This window comes from Apostichopus japonicus, chromosome 9 (assembly GCF_037975245.1).
Source record: "Apostichopus japonicus isolate 1M-3 chromosome 9, ASM3797524v1, whole genome shotgun sequence".
Classification (NCBI taxonomy): Eukaryota; Metazoa; Echinodermata; class Holothuroidea; order Aspidochirotida; family Stichopodidae; genus Apostichopus; species Apostichopus japonicus.
Window position 1 is genome coordinate 27,722,992 of NC_092569.1, and position 15,358 is coordinate 27,738,349.

A 15,358-nucleotide genomic window follows, 5' to 3' on the forward strand; every position below is an offset into this window, starting at 1 on the left:
TGACTTGTAATAAATTGCCCATTTTCAACACAAACACACCAGGGGCGTATAGCTATGTTTATTTGGGGGGGTGGGGGTGTGCACCTCAGAAAAAATGGCATACCCCCTCCCCTCCACCCACCATGTGTGGATCGAAAAAGTAAAACAACAATGAAAAAACGAAAGGTAAGGAGACGAGAGAATTTAGGAGAGAATTTTGATATCATGGATAACTTAGGAAATGTAACATGAAGTAATACATTTACTAAAATGTCTTTTAAAAAAATGCTTAATTTTCGTCGAGTTTCGTTTGCACCCATTGTAGATAGTTGTCTAATTATCACCTCCTGTTGGACAGAATTAGGGACATTATTGTTCGCAACCCCAAACTCCCACTATCATCCATCCTCCCCACTCGCAAGCCCCTGCATCATCTAATCGACCGGCCCGGCGTTACTCCTAGTTAGGCTGTTATTAACAAAATGGTAAAATGGCGACTATTGTGGTATGTTTGGTCTGCATCAATGCTATTTCAAGATAGTTACAGGCTTCATTCTAATGGCCACAAATTTGGTAAATACCCCAAAGCTTCCGGGAATCTTGCCCCTTTACCCAGATGGGGGGGGGGGTAGTGGTGTGTCGTCTGTTTCTTGTATACATTCTGCTTGATATCTTGAACTGATAGGTCTTTATATGACTCGATGAACGATTTTACATGTATAATAGAAAAACTGCAGTTGTGTCTCAGAGTAATGACTTGCAATTTTGTGGAAAGTACAAAGTCATTGTTTACTCAATTGTCACATTCTTGTGAAACAATTGAACTGTACTGCATGCATTGGCGGGTCGGGGGTATTAAAACGGAGGTGTGCGTCCTTGTGATCGCTGAAGCGGATTACTATATGTATATAGGAGCTATGGGTCCTCCCTCAGAAGAAAATAGATGTAATAAGATGTTAATGAGATGTTAACAAGATGTTAATTGACGGAATTCCGAGGCAGATAGACATATGCAATTTGGTCTTTATATTCAATGAAGTGCTTATAGTTACTTTTAATTTGATTTTGGGGTTGGTAAATGAGCTGTATACCCCCACTCAACCCCACGGACCCAGTGCCTGGCTGGAATATGCAGCGTTGTACAGTGACAAATGGTGACCAAGTCCGAGAAGTTTTAAGATATGCACCGTAGAAGTCCCGTGGACCGGATTTGTAGAAAACAAATAAATACAAGTGATATGTGGTTATAGCTCGACGGCCATGTTTGTTTATGGATATACTTTAACACACTGCTTCACAGAACAATATAGCCTACACGAAGCCAGTTGTAATACTGAATGAAGAATTATGTTAAAAATATAAATATGCCCTCGTTATGAATTCACGTCAAACAAATACAAATTTGCATGACGCATTTGTTTGGACAATGGGTTTTTGAATAACAACACATATTGCACATCCGAAGTTATGACGAATTATGGTAACAGTCAGACATGTTAACAAGTATTTCACAAGAAAATTTGATAAGCTATGACTTTGCAGTTTTAACAAAATTGCAAGTTTTCACTCCGTGACACAATTGCAGCTTTCAAACTAGTACACAGGTTAAAGGGAGGCGCACTGTATCTCAACGGTAACTACAATGCTGAAGGTCAAAACTTGACCGTACGATGGACATATACCTTTTCATATTTAATCAAACCTCAATAGCACACTAGGTATAACATAATTTCTTTGGGTAATAGATTGAGAATCACAATACACACTTCAAATCCGAACTTACAGGTTGGTAAAGCAAAGCGTGCAGTTCAAGTGTTTCACAAGATTGTGAGAATTGAGAAAATTGCAAGTCATTACTCTAAGAGACAACTGCAGTTTTTTTAGCATACATGTAAATAAACGTTCATATATTAAAGGCGTTTACTGAACGAACATCACACGCTAACGGTCACACTTTAGTTACACAATTATATGGTGTGTACATAAGAGAGATTTACCATGGACTACAAGTGACACTATATAAATATATTATATATATAATATCACAATGGTATTATTCCATTCATCGGTTCGTGATGGACATAGTTTACATAAGCGTTGCATTGTACACCTTTCGTCATGTTTTTATCTATATGATATATATATATATATATATATATATATATATATATATATATATATATATATATATTTTATCTATTATATCTATATGACATTACGCAAACAAAGTACAAAGTACATATTAAGCCCTATAAAATTCACAGACGACACATAACCGCCTCATTCCGTTGGTTCAACATCGAAATACCTTAGTCTTTCCACGTTTATTGGATGATTATTCAGTTCAGTTACTAGCTGAAAACAGTATGGCCGACTCTAATGTAAAAGTAGTGGTAATCACTGGGTGTTCATCTGGCATAGGTTTGGATACAGCTGTACTTCTTGCAAAAGAAAAGAATTTTAAGGTAAGAACGTATATACCATGTGTTAGCTGAATCATGCGACTAATATCTCATGGTTTCGTTTTTCGTTTGTGTCTACGGCTTCGCCGGCGCAGGGGCGCAACCACGTAATATATATTAGTGTGACGCATGAGAAGGGCGAATAAGATCAGCGGGACACCCCATCCGACCAACTGGCAGACTGAATGTTAAAAAATATAGCATTATTTTGCATCAAAGCACCTTTATCAACATTTTTTTCAGAAGAGAGGTGCCACCTGAACGATAAAACATCTTAACTAATGGTCTTAGCCAACCAATGGTCGCAACGACGTTGGTTTATTAATTACACTATGCAGATTATCCAATTATTTGGGGCAATAAAGGGATGTTTCTCACTTACAAAAAGTAATAAATTACAACAAGACTTTAAGTCTAATGTTCATTTTTCAATAGGCATTGCGTATGCATTCCGAGCTATACTGCAAGGTATATGAGCAGTGGCGTATGCTAGGAAGGTAACTTACCCCCTCCCCCCCCATCTCAAATTGTCATTCGGGATGAAATTTCCATTTAACCTCACGTAAGTAAGTTATGACTATTTAATAGCTTCGAGGAACGCTAGACATGATAGTCGGCTTCAATTAAGCCAGGATCATGTACCCCTCCGTCATCAAATTATTGTCTCGGCCCTGCCATAAAGGTTCAGCTCATATATTCCTCAATCAGTATGGGGAAATTAAAAATGTTCAACACACCCACCTCGCCCCCTCCCCGTCGCTCTCACACATTTGATATTATGTGCACGTCACTGTATAAGAGGTATGGAACTAGAGATCTAGCATTTGATTACCAGGCACTGTTAATTCAAATGATTCTTAACTCAAAGAATCCAGCTGAATGAGCCATCAATGCCTTGGATTACACCCTAGTTAAGAAAAAAATAAAAATAGTTTCTTGCCCCGGCGCTTGTTTCTACGCCTACAGAGAAGTATGGAAGTGTTGGGATAGGAGGGGGAGGGGGAAATAACAAGAACCTCTGTAGGGACAAGAAGGTGGGGTCGGGCTAGAAGGAGTATCTCGCGTAAGTATCTTTGAAAATATGTAACTTACACACTTCTTACATTAGTTCCTTTTATATATATATTTCAATATCTTGTTTGAAATGTACAGGTGTTAGCAACCATGAGAAACCTACAAAAGAAAGGAGATTTAGAAAAGGCGGCTGCTGGAACTTTAAACAAGACTTTATTCATCCAAGAGTTAGACGTCTCAAAAGAAGAGTCGATTGAGAAATTTGTAAAAGCCACCTATGACAGCGAGGGACGAATTGATGTGCTAAGTATGTGTTATTTAAAATTAAAGATATTATCAATCGTTCATTGTTGTTTTCCTTTATTGACCCCTGGTGTCCCTTATGGCTATTGCTATGGCATGTATCAGGGGCGGATCCAGGGGGGGCCCGGGGGGCCCGGGCCCCCCCTTTTTGAAAATCCTGATTTTTTTTTTTACCGCGTTCGAGGAAAATGGCCCCATGCGTGATCAGTGGCATAGCTACTGGGGGCCTGGGGGGCCGAGGCCCCCCATGAAATAGGCTGCCCCCCACTGGCCCCCACTGGGAATAGGGTAAAATAAAATGTTGTAAAAAAATAAATAAAGTGCGATTCACTTATATTTTTTGTTCAATAATTTGGTAAATAGAGTTACACAATTATCTCGTCTGCATCTGGCAGAATAAGAAAATACAATATCTGTAGTAATCATGAGAATGGTCACACAGCATGGCATGGTAATGGTCGATGCGACGATTGCGACCATATACCACGAACCTTGTTGTGCTGCGCGATATCGATATCTGCTGAAAATATGTTCAGTGCTTCCACCTAGCGCAACAATCTATCAAAAGATTGGCTCCGTTTGTACTGAGCCGAGGTATCAGGTTTTCATATATTGCCTCGAGTCAAATGAATATATGCAGGCGCGGATCCAGCGGGGGGGGGGGGGGTCAGGGGGTTCGGACCCCCCAGCTCTTGGCTAAACAAAAAAAAAAGAGAATAAACAAGAGAGAAAAACAGAAAGAGAAAAAATAATTAAATTAAACGCCAATTTTAAACATGTAGGACGTCAGAAAAGCGGTTATCCTCACAAGTCATTCAGGTGTGTCTTTTCCGTCAAATGAACTGTAGTGTGCACACGTGCCAAAATGCCTAACGATCTCAATTTTCAGACCGAAAAGTTTCAAAATTGAGGTGGTGTTCGAATTTTTTCGGCGGTGAGGTTACAGAGCGGTAGGCTGCTAGGATGCGCTAACGAATTTTTCATGAGCAAACCCCTCACCCTTCCAGATCCTGGATCCGGCCCTGCATCAAACAGTGGTGATGGAACGGGAGGGGATTGGGGGCTAAAGGCATTATGATTTTTGTATCATCTCAACTCATCTGATATGTAATACCATATTTCATAGATTGTTTTTTTCTCATCAATTGAGAAATTGCAGACATGAGATCCATATTTTCAGGCTTGGTACATGCTGCTTAGAATACTCGGGAAGTGCCGTTTCCGGCCATCTGGGGCGTTTGTAAAGCCAAAAATTTTCTTGTACGCTCCGCGCCAACCGATGATGGCGCTCCGCCTAGATAGTCTTACGTTCAGGCGCGGCTGGACCAGTCAGACCCCCCCCCTGTCACAAATCCTGCATCCGCCCCTGATATGTCATGGAATATTCCACAAAACAACTTTTTTATGCCCACGAAACTGTCGAAACATGATTTTCACTACTGGTAGAGATATAAAATATTGGGAATTCTGAAATTCCTGCAAACATGTGGCTGTGCCTGTTCAATACTCACGACTGTATCGCCTTAAAAAATGATGAGTGGAAATAGTTTCTCCAGGACCGTATCGTGGTATCGAGTGCGTCTGATATACGAACGTACGTAGTACGTACGTACGTACGTCTATGATGATATGCACTGTACTGTACTAATAAAAACATAGGTGAATTTCACTCCATGGGAGTGATCACTGAGCACATTCCGGTATAAGAGTGAATTTCCACTCCATTGGAGTAAATCTTAACTCCTAATAGAGTTATATTCACTCATATTAGGAGTGAGGGTTAACTCCAATAGAGTTAAATTTCACTCTTAATTTGAAGTGCGCCGAGTAATCACTCCAATGGAATGAAATCCACTCATTTGTTTTTAGAGTGTTGCAGGATATATGAAGAAGAAATTTACATACCAATACATGTTATCGGTCATCGATTGACACAAAAACCCAGATTCTGATGACAGCTGCCTCAAGAAACCCAATAAATGGCCTAATTAGCATCGAGCCACCAATGTGGACCATTACCGAAACATCGATGCGTGTTAGTCTTCCATCCCCTTCCTCTAATGCTATTTAAGTCCACATTTGGGCATATCCTGCAAACCTACCGGTAGCCCACAGGGGTTTGAGTTGGGAGAAAGGCCTTGACAGCTTGAAACGACAAATGATGCCAACTTCCCTCAAGTTAAAATAAAAGTCTGGCTGAGTTGGCAAGGCCAGTCAGCATGAAAGAGAAAAAACCTTTTTTTGTATTTCTGTCACCAAAGTTGCACATCTTTTTGGTTGCTATTTTGCCTCACAGGTGCCATCTCCTGCGATCTGGGGGGTGCTGAAATCTCAAATTTTCTCTGTACGCTCCGCGCCAACCAAGGTGGCGCTTCGCTTAGATAGTAACCTCCGGCACCCCCACAAGAAAGAACAGCCCCCGTGGCCCCCCACTCAAAAAATCCTAGCTACGCCACTGTGCGTGTAATTTTTTGTAAAATAAATTTGCAAAAAGAGTACACCATCATTCTGATAAAGTGAAGGTGAGAGGGGCACTCTGACTGCATCAATAGTCTCCATCTGGAAGGGGGCATCCAAGATGAAATGGCCTGGAGTAGCCTGGTAAAAAGTAGTTTGCATCACCACCTACTCCCCAAAGACGTAAATCCCAGCTCATTGCTCGAAATTGCAAATATATGCCCGGCAAACCATGAATACATGATTTATTGGAAATAAATTTTACTCCAAACTTTCACGAAAAGTAGCACCAGATTGCACCGAGGACCTCCATATTTTGTGAAATTTTCCAAAGGGGAGGGGGACACCCACTCCCCTTAGACCCCTCCCCCAGGACGACGATTAGGCATTTCCCATCTGGGCCCTTCCTTCGGCGAAATCCTGGATCCGCCACTGTGTATATTTAAGAGCACAGTTGTATATATATTTCTCAATGCATGCTTTTGGGAATATGAAGTGAACGAGACAGTCTTAGCTGTACTGACTGTACAGCATCATGCCTTTGCTACAGTGTTTGGAGAATGTGTATGCGGGTGTATGGGTGTGTGCGTACGCTCTTTTGGTGTGTGCGTGCGTGTGTCTTAGGTATACGGGTGAAAGTAAAGGTGAGTCTTTCACTGCAGCCCGGGTATGAGGGGGAAATGTCATAATACAAAATCAACCATTCCAGAGGGAAAGTTTTCATTCTAAGCGCTAATTGTTATCAATGAATAAACTAAGTCCAACCTACTACAGGAAGCACCACATATAAATTACAGGAGACCATCAACCTCTATTGTAGCTAGTCAAGGGCATAAATCAGCATATTGCCTAGTTGCAACAGGCAGTGTTCCTGCAGCTGTTTTAGTCTATTACTGAAAGTATCGGCACTATAGCATTCATGGGCTTCCAAAAGTGAGGTTAGTGTTAGCCAAACGTGGCCCCACCTGGTTTCATATTTAAAGGACAAAATCATTTTGCCAATTCACGTTGTTCAAGTTGGTTGTGGCTGTGTAGATTATCGCAGATTGATCTTGCTTCCAACTATACAAAGTCGCTTCTGCTACGGTTGTCTATCACTCCCTAAAACCAATTGTATATGAACCAGAGAACACAAACTGAGAGTTAGACTATCGAACGAAACAAGCTAAGTTTTAATAATAGTGTGAACGCCCTTACGAGCCAAAGAGATGTTCCAATATATCAAGATAGTTTGGCCATTAGAATTTTCTCAGCAATCTACGATGAACTCTGATTGTTTGCACTGTAACTTATATTTACAATACCCAAGTAAGTACTTAAAGGTAAAGACTTTGTCCTCCATTTTACAATATTTTGATATTTTATCAATAGGGTTTGTTGCTCAAGAAGATAGCAATAGATTAATTGTTACAACCTTTGGGACTTTGAAAGTTAATACGGTCCTGTAGGCCCATTCAGAGCAAATAATTATTGGCGGTACAAATTCAATCGCACGTGACTCTCACTATTATATATTAATTTATTGTTATGGTATTCTTTTTCTATTTAAGGTCATCGGGTGTCGATAACGAAAGCTTTTCATATTTAATTTGGCTCGGAAAGGTTATTTTAGCGTGAACGCCTTATTTATCTAGCTTTGACAAATCAAAGTTACGTAAATCAAAATGACCTAGTAAACAATCTCGTTCATATTGTTTGCTCGTGTCGGCCTACCTCTAAACTGCTACAAAATTAACAATGTGAACTTTCCACAGACTGGTGGCTCCATAGAAACTGGGTATTGTAACCAAGTGATATTTGACCTCAAAGCTGAACTAGTACACTGCTTCCACGCTATTCTGTTAAGGACCAGCTAGTGTATATAGTGTTCCGTTATGTCTGGAATCTAAAAAGGAATGCATCATGAATACTACGGATGCAGCATGAAGCACACTCAGACAATAAGGGAGCGAAAAATCGATACGTTTAGGATAGAACCAGGATTTATTCAACTATTACTTCAGACAGATTAACAAGTTTTTTTAGGCTTAAGGCCAAAGATATCGAAACGCAACAAGCCAAGTCTCTGTAACTCACTCCAACAAAACTCACTTCTTTTAGCTGACCTTATTGGGATTAACATACGCTTATATTGTTATTAGTGATTAACTTTATTCATCATCATTTACGGAATATTTCCAAGTTAGTTATGCGGAGAGGCAACTCAGAGTCGCGGAAGGTCACATGTCACATGTTTAACTCAGAAACGCGAGGTACTTTGTTAGTTTTCGAAAGAATTGCCGACGCGTGTAGCGTATACTTAAGAGGCCCCTCCTGAAAACGACAGCCCGAAATGAATGTTGTACCTATGTTTTACAATAGTTACAAGCAGCTCTCTATCGGCTCTAAACAATTAGCAGAGAGTTAAAACATTAATTCCGTTAATGGATCAAAATTATGACTGTGGTGATCGTATTTTGATTTGCCTAAACCATTCAAGAGAATGATATACTCAAATCTGAATATGACACTTATCAGAAGGGAAACCTAGGGTGAGGTTGTGGGGGGGGGGGATGCTGCGGTAACACAAGAAGTATAACTTGTAATGCTTATAAAGAATACAGCTACACAGTATGTACCTTTATGTTATCGATTTGTTTTTTTTAAATTATCAACCTCCATCCATCCCTTCACCTCCTATTATTTCAGGCTCTGATCCAAGGAATTCTCAGTAGGTATTAGTACAACCATATGTTTTGACCTACTTATCGGTTAAATTTATAGCCTATAACTATGCCTCACAATGCACCTTTTCAAGTGTATATTTATATTTCTACTGAGGAGAACCCCTTCCAGAACCCCTATCATGTAATTGCCTCCCCACCCCCCCCCCACTCCTTCCTTTACAAGATTCGAGGATCAACCCCAATCAGGTCATGCAGTTATATTATCTTAGCCTGTTAATTCCTTTATTTTTGGATCGTCACAAGTATTAATAACTATCAAGAATAAGTTTTGTTTTGTTACATGAGGTCACTCTTTTATCTTCCTATCTTCAGTCAATAACGCCGCCAGCGGACAGCACGGCCATTTTGAATCCGTTACCTTAGAACAGATGCAATCTCTGTTCCAAACCAACGTGTTTGGTACACTCCGCATAACGCAAGAAGTTGTTAAGAAGATGAAAGAGCGGAAATCTGGTCATATTATCTTCATATCATCCATCGGTGGTATAACGCGTAAGTTTCCATAATGTTATTTATGGTGAATTCTAATCTACACTCAAAAACTCAATTGCGCATGTAGTTTGTTGACCTGGCATATCAGCTGTCATACACGCAAAAAAATGGAGTGTTGAATTTTAACACTTTCCAGGTGTAGCCGTTCACCCTACACCTGAAGGGTTACTCTGACCCTGAGTAGGGTTACATAATTTATGTAGCGTGAATTTTTTAACACCTGCAGAAGTGTACTTTCAGTTCGAGTATTCTGATTGGTCAAACCTCCCGTCAGCTGGATTCTTAGTGTAAGTACCACCGTATAAGTGAACACCCATTTACCGTATCTAGCAATACTTGTACCAGTTTGTCGACATTTATCGTTACTAAATGTACTATAGTAACCACAGCCATATATACGTTCAAGCCACAAAACGTTACGTACTCAGTGTGCGATAACGAGCTACAATGGCATGAAAATGACGTTATAGGAGACTGGGGCCTGGAAGAATTGATTGAAAAATTCGAAGGTATGTTTTGATATTATGTAAGTGTACGTGACAAGAACGAGATATGCTTAGAGACCCACGACTAAGCTGGGTAGACGAATGCATTTGAATCGCTTGCGTTACGTAGACCTAACGTTAAAGTCATACTATAAGTTAATATAATAGGCTAGCTGCTGTTTGTCATAGTCAACTCATAATTGTCAACGAATCAGTGTAGCCTACATACAAGTAAACATTAAACGGAATTGCCTTCGGACGGACGGAGGACTTTGGTCTAGGCCTTTATTGTAATCTAGTGCATTCTATTCCTTTTTGTGCGTTAACCGTAACTTCGTATACCCTGCGAGTCACTTTTTTAAGTAGTATAGTAAAGGCTTCATAATTGACGCACCCCCGTATTTGACGCACCTTCAATTATTACTAGCAACGATACAGCAGGCCACCTAAACTTTTTGCAGTCAAGCAGACTTACATATTTCATGAGTTTGAATCCATTTCAGCTATTTGCTGACCAAATGGTGGTATTTTTTAAGCTTTTAACACCCTCCTCCCAGTTTTGCACGTTTTTGGGGGCACTTGGAAATCTTACACCCTTAAAATAACCAACATTACCTTAATATGATAACACTACTCTCTGGGACCTGACCTGTCTGAGCTTAGAGGCTCAGAGCATAGCAAACAGCATCTAAAGTCAATGGATGTATACTAAGGTCTACACTACAGTTAGCTTATCGACGAATGTGTCAATTTAGGGGTATGGAAGAACTTGACACGGCAGACATTTTGTGGTCAAATTCTGCTCAATTGTACGGTGCATGAGCACAGAACCTTAAATATTTTGAGATCATAACATTTCTGAGGAACTACACATATGAAAAACACATACAGTTGAGTGATTTAATTTTTCCTTCATAGAAATCGTTGATCAAATCCTTAAGTGCGTCAATTATGAGCCCACCATGCTACTACTAGGCCTAGTACTAGTAGTAGTAGGGTATACTTAGGCTATTTCAAGACAATGCATTTTAAATAGCATCGGGCATGGGCCTATAGAACACGCTGGTACTATGTTCAATAAGGGATAAACATATATTCATGTAATGCAATATATAATTACCACTAATTGCCATTTTAGCTTGTAATTTGTAGCAAGTAGGCCGAAGCTGATATGGATTGGTGATACTTTTAGACCTAGGCCCAACTATAATTTAGCTATCTTATGGAAGTGATCTAGCTGTTATAATTCATATCAATCTACACAATTGCAGTGGGAGTGAGCATTGCTTTAAGCATTGTTAACATGATGCATTGGTTATAAAAGTTGCCTTCCTTGTCTGATGAAAGTTTAATGCAAGTTCCTGTTTTGACAAGTAATCACTATAGGCCATCTGGCTTTCTAGATTCAAACGTACTTGAAGAAGTTAGAATCACAACTGATTAAATTGTGGGCATTTTTTTTAGGAATGTTCATGTTTTGTGAGGGGTACATGTAAAAAACTGCTTATGCTCCAAGAAGGTTTTAACACAACTTCATTATGATGGGAATTTTCTTTTCTTTTCTTTGTTGTTACTTAGGAAGCATCAACTTGGAATTCTATTTGCAAAAGATTTCAGAAAGACCTCAGCAATATGTGTAACTTCTTGGAGGAAGCAAAATACACCCCAAGCAGTCATTTGTGATCATCCAGAGACATGCCCTACCCCAGAGGACATTTATGAAGCCATTGATGTTTGCTTCAAATTATTCTACCTGTTAAATCTGAATTATACCAAATTGCAAGTCTCGGTGCCTGGGAATTTTTCCAAAAAGTTGTCTACAAGTTGCCTGGTGGTGTGAAACGCAACCAGATTCGAGATTTTTATGCTCACCGTGCCGACAAAAAAGACAAAGTTACTGCAGTTTAGCAGTTGTCATAGACAGAACTCCATGTTTCCTCATCTTACGGATCAGAATGTATGTAAAGTTGTTGCTTATTTGGAATTTTCTTTGGGAAGAGTTTTTTCTTTGTGTTTAATTTGGAATACCAAAGGCACGAGCCAACAACAAAGACAAAGTACCTGCAGTGTAGCAGTCATCATAGACAGTACTCCACGTTTTCTCATCCCACGGATCAGCATATATCTAAAGTTGTTGCCTATTTGAAATTGACTTTGGGAAGAGTTGTTTCTTGCGTTTAATCTGGAATACCAAAAGGCATTTGCCAACAACAAAGACATAGTCACTGTAGTGTAGCAGTCATCATACACAGCACTCCATGTTTTCTCATCCCATGGATCAGAATTTTTCTAAAGTTGTTGCTTATTTGAAATTGACTTTGGGAAGAGTTGTTTCTTTGTCTTTAATCTAGAAACAAAAGGCATGTGCAAAAAAATAAAGACCAAGTAACTGCACTGTAGCATTTGAAAATGTTGGCACTTTTAAGTTGACTTAATTCCACAAGACAATACTTTTATAGCCTAAATTGTTCGTTTTACATTTAATGGGATATAATAAATGGACCTCTGGAATAGGAAGGTAGTAGAGTAGAAAATCCCACATTCTGAATTGTTTGTGTTGTCATTGCTTTTTGCTCTCTCTTAAATGTAACTTTCTGCTGTGAGCGATTCAAACATGCATCCATATTGTTTACCTAATTACTAGGTAATAATTAACCTAAAACCCGTATAAAATATTTACTAAATGGGTGCGATGTAAACTTTTCTGGCAAAATTTTACATAACAGTATTGTATTTGCGTTACATAATAAACATGTAAAACTTTACAAACCAGCAGTTAAATATACATCCAGAAGTATAAACGAGAGAGCACTATTGTGTGTTGAGAGTCCATTAAGTATCATCTTGACACAGATGACAAATGAGCACCATATGGTGGTAATTCTACTCAATGAAGCAGAACTTTGACACCCAGAAGGCCAAAAAATGTGCACTAGAGTGTTAATTATACTCCCTGAAGTGCAATTTTGACACCCAGAAGTGCTAACAAATGAACACTTTATGGTGTTAATTTTACTCCCTGTAGTGTACCTTCAACACCAGGAAGTGTTATTTTGACACATGTATGGGTGTTGTTAAGGCAACACTCGCAAAGTGTTATATTATGTTACACTTCTGAAGTGTTAATTTAACCCGGTGGGTGTTGTCCCTAATCCAAACAGGGTGGGGTGTTAAATTCAACACTTTACGAGTCAAATTTAACACTTCATTTTTTTGAGTGTAATTGAGAGAATCTTTCAACAGCTGTATATCTTTGTATAGAGGATGTTGGTCGAAGCAATAATAGTCAGAAATTGTTCTAAATCTAGGAAATATAAAGGCCTACCAGCAGATAATTTGATTTTGCTGTATCCTTGAGAATGGCAAATCGCTCACCCCGCCCACTTACCTGTTTATTATCAATTCAAAATTGATATCCTTATTTTTCCAAACAAAATAACCAAATGAAAAGAGCAACCAATATAATAAATTCTTGGAGAGTTTTCGGAAGAAACAAAAGCAAAACTCTGCAGGCCTTAATATAATAATATGTGAGGCTATTAAAAGAGTACTCTTGGATCACATTCAACACCATGCTATGTCAGGCTATGAAAGAGTACTCTTGGATCACATTCAACACCATGCTATGTCAGACTATGAAAGAGTGCTCTTGGATCACATTCAACACCATGCTATGTCAGGCTATGAAAAAGTACTCTTGGATCACATTCAACACCATGCTATGTCAGGCTATGAAAGAGCACTCTTGGATCACATTCAACACCATGCTATGTCAGACTATAAGAGTACTCTTGGATCACATTCAACACCATGCTATGTCAAGCTATGAAAGAGTACTCTTGGATCACATTCAACACCATGCTATGTCAGGTTATGAAAGAGTACTCTTGGATCACATTCAACACCATGCTATGTCAGACTATAAAGAGTACTCTTGGATCACATTCAACACCATGCTTTGTCAAGCTATGAAAGAGTGTTAGGTAATGAGCTTAGGTGGTAATCTGGGAGACTGCTCTAATGGTCTGTAACTTAAACGAAGTAGTCCAACCTCTTCAACTCATGAACTATTCGTTTGAAGGGTCATTTCTCAAAACTGGTAGCAATGTTTTTTAACAGTCTGCAGCACACTCTATTTTAGTTTGAGCCTATTGTCACCTTTTAACTTACCTATTTAGACGTTGCAAGAGACAGTTTGTTCTTATTTCTTTTACAGCGTTCCCGTTTACTGACTTCTACGTCGGAACGAAGTTTGCCATAGAAGGCATTGCAGGGTCCATGGCTCCATTACTTCGTCATTATAATATATTGTAAGTTGGCTGTTTTGTGTATATGAGTATGGGTTAGTTATCAAATTAAGAGTTACGTAAGGTAATACTCTATCAGTGTGACACAATTATATGCTATTGTACTAACAAAGAACGATATCAAGGCGACTTTTTTCCTTTTTTTTTCGTTTTTTTTTAAAGAATGAATTCTCCCCAAGTCTTATATCGAGGATCGAAAAGATATAATGTCTGCCATAGCTGATATAACATTTTCGAATATAGCATAAGAAAGAAAGCTATATTTCAAGATCCGATCCGATCCGACATGACCCGATTCCAATCGATGCTATGCTATTCTACTATATATTTTTTTTTTTCATTCTCAGCGTAACATGTGTTGAACCTGGTCCAGTGCAAACATCTATCACTACAAATATAAGCAAGAATAACCAAGGTGGGATAACTGAGCGTGATGAAGTCGACGTAGATGCTGGTGTTGATGACTTCGCAAGAAATCAAAGAAAGAAATTCGTTGCAACCTTCGTACCGTTTATGCAACAAATTATGCAGACTGGAGAAGATGTGGGCCAGGTGATAAAGAACTGCATCTGTAGCGAGAAACCGTCTCTGAGAGTTCAGACCAGTGACGCAATGAAGCAGAGAGCTAAGGCGGTACTGGTGGACCCAAGCGGTGACAAAATGACCGACGAGTTGGAAAAGTTATTACAATAGGTCTCTATCATCTATGTAAAAGTAGTTAACCAAAGTTATCATACATTAATAAACATACACTTCCTAATTTTCAACAGGGAGGATTCATTATTTTTATGGGGATATTCCGGTGACAGACAACAAAACACTTACACGAATAGGAAAAGCATTCCACACTGTTATAGTTAAAAACCCCATCTGAATATCTTCTTCCTAACTCGAGATATATTTTCATTGATTTAAAACAAGGATATTGGCTGGCAAACTCCCGATACTTCTATGGAGTAGATAACAGTAGGTGGTATGTGATTGCATAACGACATGTCTATTTTCCTATTGTATTGTAACGTGAATGGTCTTTATACTCCTCCGTAGTAAGCTTTGCACATAGCTATATAACCAGCCATGTCATGAATATTCAAATGGTCTTATTGCTTTATTTTCCAATTGTAATATTATTC

General features: G+C 39.0%; 1 protein-coding gene across 1 annotated transcript; it reads left to right on the forward strand.

Annotated features, from left to right (window-relative positions):
- Positions 1-2,239: 2,239 nt before the first annotated feature.
- On the forward strand, positions 2,240-15,028 carry LOC139974072 (retinol dehydrogenase 8-like). Its single transcript, XM_071980992.1, has 5 exons — positions 2,240-2,444; positions 3,594-3,762; positions 9,254-9,433; positions 14,135-14,228; positions 14,573-15,028. Exons 1-5 carry the CDS (start codon positions 2,346-2,348, stop codon positions 14,916-14,918), a joined length of 888 nt encoding a protein of 295 aa, XP_071837093.1. The 5' UTR covers positions 2,240-2,345; the 3' UTR covers positions 14,919-15,028.
- The last annotated feature ends 330 nt before the right edge of the window (positions 15,029-15,358 follow it).